Genomic DNA, 19,013 nt, shown 5'->3' on the forward strand with positions numbered 1-19,013 from the left:
TGAATAGGTTCACCCAGCCATGTGAATGATTAGAAACAGTTGTTTGTCACCAGCGCGGTTTCGAGCATATTACTATTTATCTGTGAATAAATTCATGACATGGAAAATGGATTACACTAATTACCCATTTAATAACTTGACCTTCATACAAACTTGCTATGCTGAATTCTTTACGCACAATCGAAAAGCTGCTATATGCTGCCAGCACGCCCACAAGCGAGACACTCTGTGCGGCCCGCGGCGATGTACACAAACCCTAACCCATCCAGTATAGTAGGGGGCGGTATATGCGCCTTAGTTGTGATCCGCCAATACAAATTTAAAGAAGAAGCAGTTCAGTCCACGTTCGGGATGGTACTCATAAAGGAATAGTGAGTACTTTATGCACGCGAATTATATTTATATCATAGCGTCCATCACGACTCTTAATCGTTATCACAATATATAAAAAGTGTTATTTAATGCATAACATAGCTAATGCAAGGAGGAATTTGAAGCAGTGATTTGGTTCGAGGTAACGTAAGCGGTTGGCTAGCTACTACGGTAGCCACCCAGCTTCAGCTAGTTAGTAAAGCTATGTCAATGTTTGTGTTCGATAATACTGGCTGTCTATTAGACTAGCTAATGTAAATCGCAATTGTGGGACATACATAGCTAGATATCACTACAATATGGCACTCCTTGAGCCGATGACAGGTTTTCAGAAATGTTGAATGATCGGAGATAGCTAGCTGACGTTACTTGGTGTAGAAATATAGCTAACGTTATCTAGCCACTGATTCTAGATAGCTAACGGGATAGCGGCTCTACGGATAGCCAATTTCGAACCTGTCCTTGGTTCGTAGCAAGCTAGCGGTGATGCTAACGTGTGGAATGTAATCTACTATAGCACGAGCTGATGATACCATACAATGGTCCGCATATCCGACTTCACTCAACATAGTGGATTTGAGTAAACTCTGTTAATGTTAACACTAACTACTTATCCAATTGTATTGACTTGTATGTCCGTTTTCTTTATCCTCCATCTCTTGATAGCCAAGTGCTGTTGCCCTGTTCAGTTGAAGAGGTAAGAGCATGGTTTCAATATTTTGTTTAGCCAAACACATACACTGAACAAAAATATAAACGCACCATGTGACGTGTTGGGTGCATGTTTCATGAGCTGGAATAAGATCCCAAAATGTTAAAATGGGTACAAAAAGTTATCGCAAATTTTGTGCACACATTTGTTTAGATCCCTGTTAGTGAGCATTTCAACTTTGCCAAGATAATCCATTCACCTGACACAGGTGTGGCATAGCAAGAATGCGATTAAACAGCATGATAATTATACAGGTGCATCTTGTGCTGGGGACAATAAAAAGCCTCTGAAATATGCAGTTTTGTCACACAACACAAGGCCACAGATGTTTTGAGGGAGCAAGTATTTGGCATGCTGACTGCACGAATGTCCAACGGAGCTGTTGCCAAAGAATTTAAAGTTAATTTCTCTACCACAAGCTGCCTCCAATGTTTTAGAGAATTTGTCAGTACGTCCAACTGGCCTCACAACCACAGACCACGTGTAACCATGCCATCCCAGGACCTCCACATCCATCTTCTTCACCTGCGGGGTCGTCTGAGACCAGCCACCTGGATAGCTGATGAAACTGAGTTTTCACAACCAAAGAATTTTATGCACAGACTGTCAGAAAACGTCTCAGGGAATCTCATCTGCATGCTCATCATAATCTACTTCAGTGGGCAAATGCTCACTTTTGAAGGCCACTGGCATGCTGGAGAAGTGTGCTCTTCATGGATGAATCCCGGTTTCAACTGTACTGGGCAGATGACATGGTGTGGGCAAGTGATTTACTAATGTCAACGTTGTGAACAGAGTGCCCCATGGTGGCGGTGGGGTTATGGTATGGGCAGGCATAAGCTACGGACAATGAACACAATGGCAATTTGAATGCACAGACACTGTGATGAGATCTTTAGGGCCATTGTCATGCTATTCATCCACCACAATCGTCTTAATGTTTCAACATGATAATACAGAGCCCAATGTTGCAAGGATCTCTACACGTCACACTTTTGAGCACGTTTGGGATGCTCTGGTTTGACGTGTACGACAGAGTGTTCCGGTTCCTGCCAATATCCAGCATCTTCGCACAGCCATTGAAGAGTGGAAGAACTTTCCACAGGCCACAAACAACAGCCTGATGAACTCTATGGCCTCTATTTTAACAAACCTAATGCAGTGGTAAATCTAAGCGGTAGCGCTGTAGGTTTAGGGGGGGTGGTCAAATAGTTTTGCTATTTTCACCACCACAGTTCTTGGCGCAGTTGCGCAAATGACCAAGATGGCGCCGACATAGGGCCACCTCGCTTCTAGTCCTTAGGAAACTATGCTTAGATTACTTGTTAGATATTGCTGCACTGTCGGAACTAGCACAAGCACAAGCATTAAGTTGCACTCGCTGTAACATCTGCTAATCATGTGTATGTGACCAATACGATTTTATTTGAAAGGGCTGGGTTTTGATGAATAAACCAGTTTTGGGTGTGTTGAGGCTTACCCCTCACTCGCCAATCAGAACATTCTCCTTGGCTAAATATGTGACCCAATTCAGGAAACTAGGCATATGTCGCAAGTCACGACTTCACAGGAGAGCCGTTTGAATGTAAAATGTGTTTTTTTGTTGTCAGAAATGCCTAATTGAACATGTGAACTTTCACGTGGCTAAATAACAAACTTGCATGCCATCTGTAAATACAAATCAAATTGTTAAATTACGAGCCTTGTTGGTTAAGCAACAGAAAAAGGCGGGAACCTTACCAATAGCCATGATTGGCTGAGAAGTCGCTGGACATGCTGAGAGATGATTTTGGATTGGTCTGCCATTTAGAAGGCTTCTGTCTATTTGTGTTTGTCAGTCTGTGTTGGTAATCCTATCGAATGTGGCTTAGAATTTTTTTTGGAGTGGAACTGTTGCTCTCCACTTTTTGGAGGATCACGTTTTGAAATCAGTGGAATTAGTATAATAGCTAAAGAGATGGAGAGAACACCTGTCTCCGGATTACATCTTCAACCTAAGTGCAACCGTGGTATGGCATTCATGACAGGGAGACGCATCCGTCATGCATGATGATGTATACAGGTAAGATAGTCTAGCATTAGCTAGCTACATTTTCAGATATTACTTTTCTAATTTTGACAGTGGTTTAATTTCAAGTTAGTGTACTGTTAGCTAGCTAATGAGAGCCTAATGTTAGCTAGCTAACATTGAACCAGCTTGGTTAGTATCCAGCACTGTGGCATTTTTGGCACTGTTCATTGTTGTTTAATTAGCTAACGTTAGCTGACTGGTTTGTTAGCGAAAGTTACGTGACGTGTGTACAAAACCCAACCCATTAAATATGGCCAGTGTCAGTAAACGTCTGCAAAAAGCGTAATGAAATTGTTGCCAGCAGGGCTGGTTAGGCTATTTTCATGTTATCCAATCATCAGCCAGAGCGTGAAGTGTGCGCTCCACTAGCGAAATGAGATGGTTGGGGCTAAAGCTTAAGAGCGTGTGAACGATGCTGAATGAGTGTAGACAAAGAGCTCTTCACAAGATACAAAACATTCAAAGGCCATTTTCTCAAAAGTTAAGTTTACAAGTTGAGAAGTTTTATAACTTTGGAAATCGGTCTTCCAAATGGACAATGACCCCAAGCATACTTCCCAAATGGCTTAAGGACAACAAAGTTAAGGTATTGGAGTGGCAGAACTGAAAAAGTGTGTGCGAGCAAGGAGGTCTACAAACCTGACTCAGTTACACCAGCTATGTCAGGAGGAATGGGACAATTCACCCAACTTATTGTGGGAAGCTTGTGGAAGGCTACATGAAACGTTTGACCCAAGTTAATCAATTTAAAGGCAATGCTACCAAATACTAAGTGAGTGTATGTACATTTCTGACCTAACCCACTGGGAATGTGATGAAAGAAGAAAAAGCTGAAATAAATCATTCTTTTCACTTTCTTAAAATAAGGTGGTGATCCTAAAACAGGGAATTTTTACTGGGAATGTCGGGAATTGTGAAAAAAGGAGTTTAAATATATTTGTCTCAGGTGTATGTAAACCTCCGACTTCAGCTGTAGTTCTAATTGCATTGCTTCAATATGGACATACATTGTTAAATAGGCTATGGCATTTTCACTGATTTCGGGTCTAGGCCTTCTGTTAATTGCAGTCTGGACATGGACATGCCAAATGTAGTCAATAAGCATGATTTAAATTCAATAGGCTATTGATAAAGACTATAATTCGAATGAAAACTAAATTACATGTTTTTAAATAGGATATGTCTAAATACATTTACAGACGCTGTACTTTCTCCCTTTTTCACAGTAGCAGGATAAAGATCCAATATAAAGGGGACTTGTCCACTCACTGTTGTACTACTTGCAAATGTAATGTTTATAAACATTATGGACCCATCTTACCGATTTTTAATATTTGCACTCCAGAAATAGCAGATGAAATTGCATTGCATCGAGCCATGTAGTAGCCTACTTTATCACAATAAACCCATGGATGGTGAATATTCGTAATAATGTTTTTAAACCAACAACACTTTCTAATTAGGATCGGGTCAGAAGCAATTTATGATATCATGCTTATCTCCTTCCATGGCATGTGTGCACATGTTGGCCTAAATGTCTTTATGCATTACATCCGCACGTACAAACTAGCTCCTGTCAATTGTATCATTGCCTATGAGGTTTGAATAGTTTGGAGGAGTGTGCGTGTCTTTGGTAATCGGACGAGGGGCCCTCTTTGAAAATGGGGATGGAAAGCCTACTCAAACATGCTAAATATTTCAAAGCACGCTCAGTAAAACTCATTTATTCATAGGCTAGTTGGCTAATGGCCGGGATAAAACGACACCTATATGATGCTGCTAAACCAAGGGGAGGGGAGGCAATACTTGGTTCTTAATTAAATAAAATGGGGGGGGGGGGGATCCAATAGTTTCTAAATATGAGCTTCACCTGCATAAAATTCACTAATAATGGAACACTACTACTGCACTGTTGGAGCTAGGGACACAAACATTTCGCTGCACCCGCAATAACTTTGCTAAATATTTTTATGAGAACAATACATTTGATTTGAATTTGATCTCCAATGGGCACTCGCTGTGCGTCACGGCTGGATAAGCTGCACTTCTGCTCTCAAAATCCATGCCGTCATCAACTGCATTACTGCTAAGACCTGCTTTTTGTGAGTCTTAACTTCCCATTAGTGCTGCATGAAATTGTCACTTTTGCTCATGTTTTTAAGGACACATCTCAAATATTGCCCCCTCACACGACAGTGCAAGTGAGCTGTTGTTAGACCGGTAAATGCCAGTGGGGCATTTACATTAGGGCTGAAAAATGCCAGAATGCCAGTTTTTACATAATGAAATTGCAAACTAATGTGCCTATGGCAGCCAAAAATAGAGCCCTAAGCGAAGGAGATTTTACAAATCTTTACAAATCTCTATTTTACAAATCTTTCATTGAGAGTATTTGAAATGTTTGTATTGTTTGTTGGTTTGGCAATGCCACTGTCAGCCAGATAAATATGCTGAGAAGGATTATCACCACAGCAAGCAAGGTACTTGGAGTCACACAGACAGGCCTGGATGAGATCTTTAAGGTCAGGGCTCTCTGCAAGGCTCACAAAATCATTTTAGACCCAAGCCACCCCCTGTACCCGGACTTTGAACTACTCCGCTCTGGGCGCAGGTATAGGGCACCCCTCAGCAGAAAAAAACATAACTAGGCAATCATTTGTGCCAGGTGTGATATCACTCCTAAATAGCTCGGACTAATGTTCCCATCAACTCAGTAAGGCCAGCAGGCTCGTCTTTTACATTCTTTTTTTGTTTTATTGGTATGTAACTGTTATGAAAGTTGTATTGTCAGTTTTGTTTTGTATTTAAACGGCACTTTAAACGTGTACATGACACTTCAATAAAAAAAAATAGGGTAAGGTGATGTTGCGCTGCATGAAGCAAATGCTGGTCATACCAGATACTGACTCGTTTTCAGATCCACACCCCTACCTTTTTGTTAAGGTATCTGTGACCAACTGATGCATATCTGTATTCCCAGTCATGTGAAATCCATAGATTATGGCTTAATGAATGTATTTCAGTTAACTGATCTCCTTATATGAACTCTAACTCAGTAAGATCTTTGAAATTGTTGTTTTTGTTCAGTGTATTTCAGCATCTACCACATCGAATACCAACTACCGTGTCTTTATTTCTCATGCTGTAAACTGATTAAGCTGGTGGGAGGCCTGGCTACATTAGCTACACATGCATACTTATGTAACGTCTTCACTCATTTACAGTACCAGGTCGGCCAGCTGTTCTCTGTTGCTGAGGCTAGCAAGAATAACACTGGAGGAGGAGAGGGTATTGAAGTGCTTCGAAATGAACCATATGAAAAGGATGGAGAGAAAGGCCAATACACGCACAAGATCTACCACATACACAGGTGAGTACTTCTGGAAAAATACATCTGGTGGATCTGGCCTATACATTTGCTGTCCTTTTTTTATATTGCATGCAATGAGCCTACTTCACTATTAGCCTACTTCAAAGTGTAAAAACAGCTGCGAGATGCGTTCTGCTAGGGAGGTAAATACAATCTCTTAACATTTTCCTATTAAGTGAGCAAGAAAACATTAGGCTAACCTATGCATTTTTACAATGAGATCAGATGGAGTGAAACAGTTCAGTTTTGGCATTGTACAATGATCATCTAAGCTAGCAGCGTCATTTACAAAATACATTTGTTTGGAAGTAGTTGACGTTACAGACTAGTGAAATAGGGTGTTGGAATTGAACATTTTAGAATTTTTAAGATGAATTAGGTTTCAATACACTACATGTGAACGTTTTCTAATAAATGGTTAAACTTGCCCACTCCAATATCTCTAGCCAACATTTCACAGATTGGAAGTTGAAAGTGTACATGATGAGAGTATGGTTAAGGGGATATATAATAAAGTGGTAACCACCATATCATGTTTCAAACAATCTCATAGACAGAGCCCCACCCTTACTGCTTATTGGAAATGACCAAGCTCTGTAATTTATTCAGCTTTTCTTCGCTGGTAGGCCAACACAACAAAGCACCACATGACTCTAAATTTACTTTGCTAATTCCATTAAAATATATAGATCACAATTTCCACTGCATCATGCACATTATATGCAGGTAACTGCCAAAGTAAAGGAAACGCCAACAAAAAGTGTCTTAATAGGGCATTTGGCCACCACGAGCCGACAGAACAGCTTCATTGCCTCTTGGCATAGATTCTACAAGTGTCTGGAACTCTATAGGAGGGATGCAACACCATTATTCCTGGAGAAATTCCACCTTTTGGTGGTGGTGGAAAACTCTATCGCAGGCTAAAAGTTAAATTGGGTTAGGATCTGGTGACTGACACACACCCTTTAAACCCTCTATACTCCTTTGAGAACCCTCTTTTAAAGTCACAGCTCTCTTCTAGCCATGGTTGCCAAAAATAATGGGCAACTGGGTGTTTTAATACCTGACTCTAATCATAATGAGATGTTAATTGTTTAATTGACTCAGGAACCACACCTGTGTGGAAGCACCTGCTTTCAATATACTTTTGTATCCCTCATAATAAAGGAAACACTAATCTGTATATCACGTGGCTTAACATCATCCATGTGATTATTAGGCCTACTCTTAATTCTATCCAACCATGTCAAGTCCCGGGTATATGTTTTCTAATTTTATAAAAATAAATGGGCTCTACTAAGCGCCGGGTTAAAGTGTAAGTACACATTCACACATTTTACCTGTCAAAATGCAAATCTGTAGCCAGAGAGAAATGATCACTTCCCCCCCTTTAGTAACAGTTGCAGTGTATTGAACACAACCTATTATGAGAAGCTTTTTTTTTGTCAACTTGTAGACTGAGAGAACCACATCATTAAGGGGTGAGCTGGGCTTTCCACACCTCAAACTGTGATAAACGCTTGTCCCCAATACATGCTTTGCAGTTCAAGTAAGTTTTGGGGTACAAGAGGACTTTGCATAAAAATGGTTTGCTGGAAATCCCAATACAGAACAAACCATTGTCACTGGAAAATGGCTTCAGTCAGAGGGTAACTAGCTAGTTGAGTATGTAGAACTTTCAATTACTTTTACTATTAGTGACCTTTTCAAGAAAAAATAGTTACTGATTGTTTTGATTCTTTCTACCTGTGTTGAAAGTATAAGAACCCTACTTGGAGGACATTTTGTGTTAAAACAATAACTCATAACTGTTTTTGTTGCATGATTGAATCAATTCTATCCTCTCACTCTTACAGCAAGGTACCCAGTTTCATCCAGATGTTTGCTCCAGAGGGAGCCCTTGTCTTCCACGAGAAAGCTTGGAATGCCTACCCCTATTGTCGCACCAGTGAGTGTTCAGGGCTGTGTGTGTGTGTGTGTGTGTGTGTGTGTGTGTGTGTGTGAGAGGGGTTTGATTGAGTTTCCTGCTCAAGTGAATAACATTCATAGTATCTGGTTTTCTGTTTCTGTGGTCACAATTTCTTCTCGAAAAAAGCAGTAATCTATAGGTTTGTCCTGTCATGATAATGTACCCATAAAACATTGTGATACAGGATGGTAATCGTAACCCAAAAATGTGTGAAAAACAAACTGCTTTAACAAAAGTTTTGCTATAGCTCAAAATCGAATGCGCCAACTGGACGAATCATGACTAAGCATAATGTTTTTGAATGCCTGGGCAAAGGGTAAGTGCAGGCAGATATGTTCTAATATTCCTTATGGTGGAGCTTCAGTGTGGAACAGGTGTGTATGTTGGAGTCCTGTACTGGTCAGTGTTTTGGACTTGCGCCTGTTCCACGCCGGCCACATCAATTCCGAGCCCGATACCACACATCGGGACAGATTTTTTTATTTGCAACCTTACACATATACAGTGGGGCAAAAAAGTATTTAGTCAGCCACCAATTGTGCAAGTTCTCCCACTTAAAAAGATGAGAGAGGCCTTTAATCTTCATCATAGGTACACTTCAACTATGACAGACAAAAGGAGAAAAAAAATCCAGAAAATCACATTGTAGGATTTTTTATGAATTTATTTGCAAATTATGGTGGAAAATAAGTATTTGGTCACCTACAAACAAGCAAGATTTCTGGCTCTCACAGACCTGTAACTTCTTCTTTAAGAGGCTCCTCTGTCCTCCAATCGTTACCTGTATTAATGGCACCTGTTTGAACTTGTTATCAGTATAAAAGACACCTGTCCACAACCTCAAACAGTCACACTCCAGACTGAAGACTGAATCTACAATAGGTAAGCAGCTTGGTTTGAAGAAATCAACTGTGGGAGCAATTGTTAGGAAATGGAAGACATACAAGACCACTGATAATCTCCCTCGATCTGGGTCTCCACGCAAGATCTCACCCCGTGGGGTCAAAATGATCACAAGAACAGTGAGCAATAATCCCAGAACCACATGGGGGGACCTAGTGAATGACCTGCAAAGAGCTGGGACCAAAGTAACAAAGCCTACATCAGTAACACACTACGCCGCCAGGGACTCAAATCCTGCAGTGCTCGATGTGTCCCCCTGCTTAAGCCAGTACATGTTCAGGCCCGTCTGAAGTTTGCTAGAGAGCATTTGGATGTTCCAGAAGAAGATTGGGAGAATGTCATATGGTCAGATGAAACCAAAATATAACTTTTTGGTAAAAACTCAACTCGTTGTGTTTGGAGGACAAAGAATGCTGAGTTGCATCCAAAGAACGCCATATCTACTGTGAAGCATGGGGGTGGAAACATCATGCTTTAGGGCTGTTTTTCTGCAAAGGGACCAGGACGACTGATCCGTGTAAAGGAAGGAAAGAATGAATGGGGCCATGAATCGGGAGATTTTAAGTGAAAACCTCCTTCCATCAGCAAGGGCATTGAAGATGAAATGTGGCTGGGTCTTTCAGCATGGCAGTGATCCCAAACACACCGCCCGGGCAATGAAGGAGTGGCTTCGTAAGAAGCATTTCAAGGTCCTGGAGTGGCCTAGCCAGTCTCCAGATCTCAACCCCATAGAAAATCTTTGTAGGGAGTTGAAAGTCCGTGTTGCCCAGCAACAGCCCCAAAACATCACTGCTCTAGAGGAGATCTGCATGGCGGAATGGGCCAAAATACCAGCAACAGTGTGTGAAAACCTTGTGATGACTTACAGAAAACCTTTGCCCTCTGTCATTGCCAACAAAGGGTATATAACACAATATTGAGATGAACTTTTGTTATTGACCAAATACTTATTTTCCGCCAAAATTTACAAATACATTCATTAAAAATCCTACAATGTGATTTTCTGGATTTTTTTTTCCCTTCTCATTTTGTCTGTCATAGTTGAAGTGTACCTATGATGAAGATTACAGGCCTCTCATGTTTTTAAGTGGGAGTTCTTGCACAATTGGTGGCTGACTAAATACTTTTTTACCCCACTGTAATTATTATGAGAGCTGGTCCGTTACCCGTCATATAACATCAATTTGTTTAATTGTTTATATGACTCCAGAGTAGTAGGATTTATTATAATAATAATTATTACTACTATTCTTCTTTCTTGCTTGAATAAACTTGTCTGCCTGTCTATTAAACATTTGCATAAAAGGAAACCATGCCATGAATTAAGAAATATTTTCATAATGTGATGTATCACTCAAATCACTTTGAGAAAAATAGCTTTCTAATTAGCCTTCTTACCTAATGAAAGCCTATAATATAACAAAACAATAGGCCTACCCTTACATTCAATATGGTTATCAAATTGTTTAGGCTTAATTCAAACTGAATTCAAACTAAAACACTTTAGTAGACTACTCAAAATTTTACCAGATGAACCGGTTTACACTGGTCTAATGAACGAAAGCCTGAATGAATGTAATAATTAACTTAATTATCAAAACGAATAGGCCTACCTGCTTGCACTTTGTGCAGGCTGTCTCCATCTACCGCGTTGTTGTCCTTCCTGGGGATTTCACTTGCGCAGCACCTGTTTCCACAATGATGTTGTAGCCTAAATTCCCTTATAACCTTTTTATTTCTCTGGTTCTGCCTCTGTTAGTAATTTCCCTGTGAGCTAGGCTATTCAGGGAAAGTAAACTTGGCAATGTGTCATATTCTCATTTGTGGCGAGGAACCATAAGCTCTCTGCGTGGACAAAATAGAAAGTTTTAGCATCACATAAATAAGGGACAGTTCCCGGCTCCACACAAACTTAATGCGTGTGTGGCTGATAGCCTTATGTCTGCCTTGCCGCTCACAGACAGGAAGTACATCAAGCTCCTGGGTTTTTAAGGCTCATTATCTTGATTTAAAATGTTTTCGGCCCGCAATTTAATTGCTCTGAACCGCGAACTGACCCACGGTTTTAATCGGAATGGCCGATTTTTGAATTAGGGCCGATTTCAAGTTTTCATAACAATCGGAAATCTGTATTTTTGGATACCGATTTGGCTGATAAAAAAAAAATATATATATATATATATATATACACGTGTGTGTGTGTGTGTGTGTGTATAGATGTTTTTTACACCTTTATTTAACAAGGCAAGTAAGTTAAGGACGCATTCTTATTTTCAATGTCTGCCTAGGAACGGTGGGTTTAACTGCCTTTTTCGGGGGCAGAACGACAGATTGTTACCTTGTCAGCTCGGGAATTCAATCTTGCAACCTTACAGTGAACTAGTCCAACGCTCTAACCACCTGCCTTTCATTGCACTCCACGAGGAGCCTGCCTGTTACGCGAATACAGTAAGCCAAGGTAAATTGCTAGCTAGCGTTAAATGTAGCTCATAAAAATCAATCATAATCACTAGTTAACTACACATCGTTGATATTACTAGTTTATCTAGCATGTCCTGCGTTGCATATAATCAATGCGGTGTGTATCGTTGCTCTGTGTACCATAAACATCAATACACAGAAGTATATATTTTTAAACCTGCATATTTAGCTAAAAGAAATCCAGGTTAGCAGGCACTATTAACCAGGTGAAATTGTGTCACTTCTCTTGCGTTCATTGCACGCAGAGTCAGTGTATATGCAACAGTTTGGGCCGCCTAATTAGCCAGAATTTTAAGTAATTATGACCTAACATTGAAGGTTGTGCAATGTAACAGCAATATTTAGACTTATGGATGCCACCCGTTAGATAAATACGGAATGGTTCTGTATTTCACTGAAAGAATAAACGTTATGTTTTCGAGATTATAGTTTCCGGATTCGACCATATTAATGACGTACGGCTCGTATTTCTGTGTGTTATCATGTTATAATTAAGTCTATGATTTGATAGAGCATTCTGAGCGATGGTAGGCACCAGCAGGCTCGTAAGCATTCATTCAAACAACACTTTCCTGCGTTTGCCAGCAGCTGTTTATGACTTCAAGCCTATCAACTCCCGAGATTAGGCTGGTGTAACCAATGTGAAATGGCTAGCTAGTTAGCGGGGTGCGCGCTAATAGCGTTTCAAACGTCACTCGCTCTGAGACTTGGAGTGGTTGTTCCCCTTGCCTTGCAAGGGCCACGTCTTTTGTGGAGCGATGAGTAATGCTGCTTTGAGGGTGGCTGTTGTCTTTGTGTTCCCGGTTCGAGCCCAGGTAGGAGCGAGGAGAGGGACGGAAGCTATACCGTTACACTGGCAATACTAAAGTGCCTATAAGAACATCCAATAGTCAAAGGTTAATGAAATACAAATGGTATAGAGAGAAATAGTCCTATAATTCCTATAACTACAACCTAAGACTTCTTACCTGGGAATATTGAAGACTCATGTTAAAAGGAACCACCAGCTTTCATATGTTCTCATGTTCTGAGCAAGGAACTGAAACGTTAGCTTTCTTACATGGCACATATTGCACTTTTACTTTGTTTTTGCAGTATTTAAACCAAATTGATCATGTTTCATTATTTATTTGGGGCTAAATTGATTTTATTGATGTATTAAAATAAGTGTTTATTCATTATTGTTGTAATTGTCATTATTATAAATAAATCAAATGTGTCCGATTAATCGGTATCGGCTTTTTTTGGTCCTCCAATAATCGGTATCGGCGTTGAAAAATCATTATCGGTCGACCTCTACATTCTTTTTTTTTTTGCTGTTCACCCATGGGGAACCGTGGGTATACGACCCGATGCAGGACTTAAGTGTCTATGTGGGACACACATGATGGAGCAGTGACAGAACTGATGAGGAACGGTCTGTAATGAGTTAGCTTATACAGTGCCTTCAGAAAGTGTTCACACACCTCAACTTTTTGTTGTTATAGCCTGTATTTAAAAGTGATTGTCACTGACCTACACACAATACCCCATAATGTATAAGTGGAATTTTAAAAAACAAATTAATTAAATGAAAAGCTGAAATGTCATGTGTCAAGTATCCACCACCTTTGTTATGGCAAGCATAAATAAGTTCAGGAGTAAAAATGTGCTTAACAAGTCCCATAATAAGTGGCATGGACTCACTCTGTGTGCAATAATAGTGTTTAACATGATTTTTGAATTACTACCTACATACTATTATCTTAATTCAGCAAAAAAAGAAACATCCTTTCACCGTCACCTTATTTTCAGCAAACTTAACATGTGTAAATATTTGTATGAACATAAGTTTCAACAGCTGAGACATAAACTGAACAAGTTCCACAGACATGTGACTAACAGAAATGGAATAATATGGCCCTGAACATAGGTGGAAGGGGTCAAAATCAAAAGTAAGTCAGTATCTGGTGTGGCCACCAGCTGCATTGAGTACTACACTGCATCTCCTCCTCATGGACTGCACCAGATTTTCCAGTTCTTGCTGTGAAATGTTTCCCCACTCTTCTACCAAGGCACCTGCAAGTTCCTTGACATTTCTGGGGGAAATGGCCCTAGCCCTCACCCTCTGATCCAACAGGTCCCAGACGTGCTCAACGGGATTGAGATCCGGGCTCATCGCTGGCCACTGGAGAACACTTACATTCCTGTCTTGCAGGAAATCCAGCACAGAATGAACAGTATGGCTGGTGGCATTGTCATGCTGCAGGGTCATGTCAGGATGAGCCTGCAGGAAGGGTACCACATTAGGGAGGAGGATGTCTTCCCTGTAACGCACAGCGTTGAGATTGCCACAAGCTCTGTCCGATGAGGCTGACACCGCCCCAGACCATGATGGACTCTCCAAATCGATCCCTCTCCAGAGTACAGGCCTTGGTGTAACGCTCATTCCTTCGGCGATAAACGCCAATCCGACCATCACCCCTGGTGAGACAATACCGCGATTTGTCAGTGAACAGCACTTTTTGCCAGTCCTGTCTGGTCCAGCAACTGTGGGTTTGTGCCCATAGGAGACGTCTGGTGAGGACCTGCCTTACAACAGGCCTACAAGCCCTCATTCCAGCCTCTCTCAGCCTATTGCGGACAGTTTGAGCACTGATGGAGGGATTGTGCGTTCCTGGTGTAACTAAGGCAGTTGTTGTTGCCATCCTGTACCTGTCCCGCAGGTGTGATATTCGGATCTATCTATCCTGTGCACGTGTTGTTACACAGGGTCTGCCACTGCGAGGAGGATCAGCTGTCCGTCCTGTCTCCCTGTAGTGCTGTCTTAGGCTTCTCACAGTACGGACATTGCAATTTATTGTTCTGGCCACATCTGCAGTCCTCATGCCTGTTTGCAGTATGCCTAAGGCATGTTCACGCAGGTGAGCAGGGACCCTGGGCATCTTTCTTTTGATGTTTTTCAGAGTCCGTAGAAGGGCCTCTTTTTAATGTCCTAAATTTTCATAACTGTGACCTTAATTGTCTACTGTCTGTAAGCTGTTAGTGTCTTGACTGTTGTTCATGGTTCTTTGAACAAGCATGGGAAGCACGGTGTTTAAACCCTTTACTATGAAGATCTGTGAAGTTATTTGGATTTTTACGAATCCTTTGAAAGACAGGGTCCTAAAAATGTGACGTTTCTTTTTTTGCTGAGTTTAGATCCCGCTATAAACCTCAATCCCAAATAAATGGGAGGGATGGGCACGATCCAATCTCACTTGATTTTTAGAAGCACAGCACTATCGTAAGAATATGTGCACCAACTTTGGTGTATCTAGCTTTAAAAATAACTTGTATTTGATTTATACCTTGGATTTGTATGTGTGGCTAATTCTACTGTCGTGTTAAAGTTTTAGTAGGAACATCCTTAATGTTCTATTATCACGTATCTTCCTACTTCTTTTCTCTTTTTCCCCTCTACCCTGTTCGTCTTGCTCTAAATCTGGGATTATGCAGTTGTGACCGTAAGTGTTTTTCATTTATATTACCTTATTTTTGTTTACAGTGTGCGTGTATACATTATGCAGACATTTGTACTTATTTTTCTTTTCGCAGAATGAATACATGAAGGATGACTTTTTCATTAAGATTGAGACCTGGCACAAACTAGACATGGGGACCACAGAAAATGTGAGAATTTTTTTCAAGTAATTATTACACTAATGCAGACTTAACACGGTATTGGGATTGGGCAATAATAAAACTAAATATAATTCTTAAATTCAGAATCTTCTCAATTTGTAATGCCTTTACCAATATATTCTGCATGAATTTATGCAGAGATAATAAACTCTGTTGTATTTATGAAGGTATATGTGATGTCACTTTTTTTCCTATTCTGTTATTACACCAGTGGAAACGTGTTAACAGTATAAGTCCCCCTCACTTTCTCTTTGAAGCCCCATGGTCTTTCCCCAGAGGAATGGGAAGAGGCTGAGGTTGTTCCAATTGACATCGCTGACCGATCACAAGTTGATGATGTGGTAAGTTCCTTTTAGAGACTCCCTCTAGAGAAAATGAATTATTTGTGTTTAAAATGGATTTCTAAAACCATAATGTCCTGTTGCTGATTTGTAACTTCAAGAAATTAAATGCATTCCTTAATTGTTGAAAATTACATAATGAGGCTAGGACCACTCTTACCCCAAAAACATCAAACCTCTTGTTCTGTTTGTTTTTGATGTCATGATTTTGTAAATGAACAATGTATAGCTGCAGGGATCTTCAACCTGGCAGCTGCTGTCAAATGTATAAAATATTTACATTGAATATGTCGCTCTTTTTTATGAAAACCTGACAACCCATCCACATTCAAAGCCATTCTTCTTGTACCTGTAAAGATGAGACAAATGTAAAAGTTTAAGTATCATTAAAAAAATGTATGTCATTTTCATTTAGGCTAAAGTGGGATGAAGATAATCACCCAACATTGAAGAGGTGGTTCCAAACTTAACAGTAAACAGTTGTTTTACATCCCTAGTTGATGGAAGTGGAAACTGAGTTTGGGCAGCACAATTAAACTGGAATAATGTCTGATTTGAACTCCAGCAGAGGTGCAATATTCATGTGTCAGGGCCACTTTGTCTTACCATTTGAGTGCATAGTAGCAAACTTGGCTGTAACAGTTGCTTTTTTTCCCAGGGTTATCACGACTAAACGGCCTTCGACGGCCTTGTCAGCCTTGTCCTCTTGAATTCAAACAAAGTTTTCAAAGGGGTTCAGGGCCAGCGCCATAACGAATCATTTGGATGGGCCTTTGATTTACATTGGCGGGTGCATTTTCTTCCCTCGGCCTTGTTTTTAAAAAAAATAATAAGTGTTTATAGTAGATATGGAATTTAAAAATGTACTGTAAAAATGTATTACCTTTTTAATGTTGCATGAACTCAGCCAGTCATGATGTTTTCATCTGATTGTCAAACAAATCACTTAAAAAAATTGGGTTACATTTGCTTTTCTATTTATTAGGGATTCCCGTTAGCTCCTGCAAAGGCAGCAGCTACTCTTCCTGGGGTCCAAACACATTAAGGCACTTACATTACACATTAAGCAAAAAATAAAATGGTACATCATATAGCATTATTACTCCACTACATATCTATAATACAAAATGTATAATACAACAATATTACAATTTACGTATGTCTGTATAGTGCATGTGCTAGCGCCTGTGTGTGTGTGTGTCTCTTCACAGTCCCTGTTGTTCCATAAGAGGTTTAAAAAATAATAATCTGATTCTACTGCTTGCATCAATTTACCTGATGTGGATTAGAGTTCCATGTAGTCATGGCTCTATGTAGTACTGTGCGCCTCCCATAGTCTGTTCTTGGATTGTGAAGAGACCTCTGGTGGCATATCTTGTGGGGTATGCATGGGTGTCCTAACTGTGCTAGTATTTTAAACAGACACCTCGGTTCATTCAGCTTGTCAACACTTCATATAAAAACAAGTAGTGATGAAGTCAATCTCTCCTCCACTTTGAGCCCTAAGGCTGTAACTCAGTAAAATCCATAACACCGGCCCTGCCGTGGTCAAGTCCGGGGACTGAGACCATTTTTGTAGATTTTGATGTGTGCTTGGGGTTATTGTCTTGCTGGAAGATCCACATTTGTCTGAGTTTCAGCATCCTGGCAGAGGCAACCAGGTTTTTCACTACAATGTCCTGGTACTGGGTAAAGTTCATGATGCCATTGACCTTAACAAGTGGCCCAGGACCAGTGGAAGTAAAATGGCCTCATAACAACATCAAAGATCCTCCACCATATTTTACAGTAGGTATGGGGTTCTTTTCTGCTTATGAATCCTTATTTTGATGACATACCCACCACTGGCGTGCATGGTCAAAGAGCTCTATTTTCATGTCATCCAACAAATGAAAACTTGGAGTTTGCTTAATGGCATTGGCACTTGGATTGGAACCGGTGCTATAGTCAGATCACCTGACAATAGACCTCTTTGGACCCGCACACCAGTGGTGGGTTTGGTGTTAAAATGAGGATACATAAGCAAAAAAGAACCCCATACCTACTGTAAAATATGGTGGTGGATCTTTGATGTTTGGGGCTATTTTGCTTTCACTGTTTCTGTGGGCCTTGTTTAAGGTCCCGCACAGTCATCCTAAATCCCAAGTAAAAATAGTCTTTGAATGACCATAACGTTCCGATAATATTTTTACACTATTAAAATACTCAGAATTAAAGACCATTTTATTTCATCTCAAACTATCTGGAAGCCTAAAGGAACGGTCTAAGTGGGCGGGGAGCTTATATTCATGAGCTCGTTACATTCAGCTTGTCAACACCTTTTACAAAAACAAGTAATGAGGAAGTCAGTCTCTCTTCCACTTTGAGCCATGAGAGAATTACATGCATGTTATTAATGTTAGCGCCCTGTGTACTTTTAAGGGCCAGCTTTGCTTTCCTGTTCTGAGCCAACTGCAATTTTCCCAAGTCCCTTTTTGTGGCACCTGACCACACTACTGAACAGTAGCCTAGGTGTGATGACAACCATGGCCTGTAGGACCTGTCTTGTTGATAGTGTTAAGGCAGAGTAGCGCTTTAATATGGACAGACTTCTCTCCATCTCAGCTACTGTTGTATCAATATGTTTTGACCATGACAGTTTACATTCCAGGGTTACTCCAAGCAATTTAGTCACCTCAACTTGCTCACTTTCCACATCATTCATTATGAAATATAGTTGAAGTTTAAGGTTTATTGAATTATTTGTCCCAGATATAATGCTTTTAGTTTTGAAATATTTAGGACTAGCTTATTTCTTGCTACCCATTCCGAAACTAACTGCAGCTCTTTAAGTGTTGCAGTCATTTCAGTCGCTGTAGTAGCTGACGTGTATAGTGTTGAGGCATCCGCATACATAGACACACTGGCCTTACTCAAAGCCAGTGGCATGTCGTTAGTAAAGATTGTAAAAAGCAAGGAGCCTAAACAGCTACCCTGGGGAATTCCTGATTCTACCTGGATTATGTTTGAACACCCTCTGTGTTCTGTTAACTCTTTATCCACATTATAGCAAGGGGTGTAAAGCCATAACACAAGTTTTTCCAGCAGCAGACCATGATCGATAATGTCAAAAGCTGCACTGAAGTGACATG

General features: G+C 40.4%; 1 protein-coding gene across 1 annotated transcript in view; it reads left to right on the forward strand.

Annotated features, from left to right (window-relative positions):
- The first annotated feature begins 240 nt into the window (after positions 1–240).
- Positions 241–19,013, forward strand: part of pitpnbl (phosphatidylinositol transfer protein, beta, like) — a 32,851-nt gene continuing 14,078 nt past the window's right edge. Inside the window, exons 1-7 of the mRNA XM_046304528.1 lie at positions 241–371; positions 1,039–1,069; positions 6,380–6,525; positions 8,382–8,473; positions 15,356–15,363; positions 15,455–15,529; positions 15,799–15,882. Of these exons, the coding sequence (XP_046160484.1) occupies positions 244–371; positions 1,039–1,069; positions 6,380–6,525; positions 8,382–8,473; positions 15,356–15,363; positions 15,455–15,529; positions 15,799–15,882 (564 nt within the window). The 5' untranslated portion in view covers positions 241–243. The remainder of the gene's footprint in view (positions 372–1,038; positions 1,070–6,379; positions 6,526–8,381; positions 8,474–15,355; positions 15,364–15,454; positions 15,530–15,798; positions 15,883–19,013) is intronic.

Source organism: Oncorhynchus gorbuscha, linkage group LG16 (genome assembly GCF_021184085.1).
Source record: "Oncorhynchus gorbuscha isolate QuinsamMale2020 ecotype Even-year linkage group LG16, OgorEven_v1.0, whole genome shotgun sequence".
Classification (NCBI taxonomy): domain Eukaryota; kingdom Metazoa; phylum Chordata; class Actinopteri; order Salmoniformes; family Salmonidae; genus Oncorhynchus; species Oncorhynchus gorbuscha.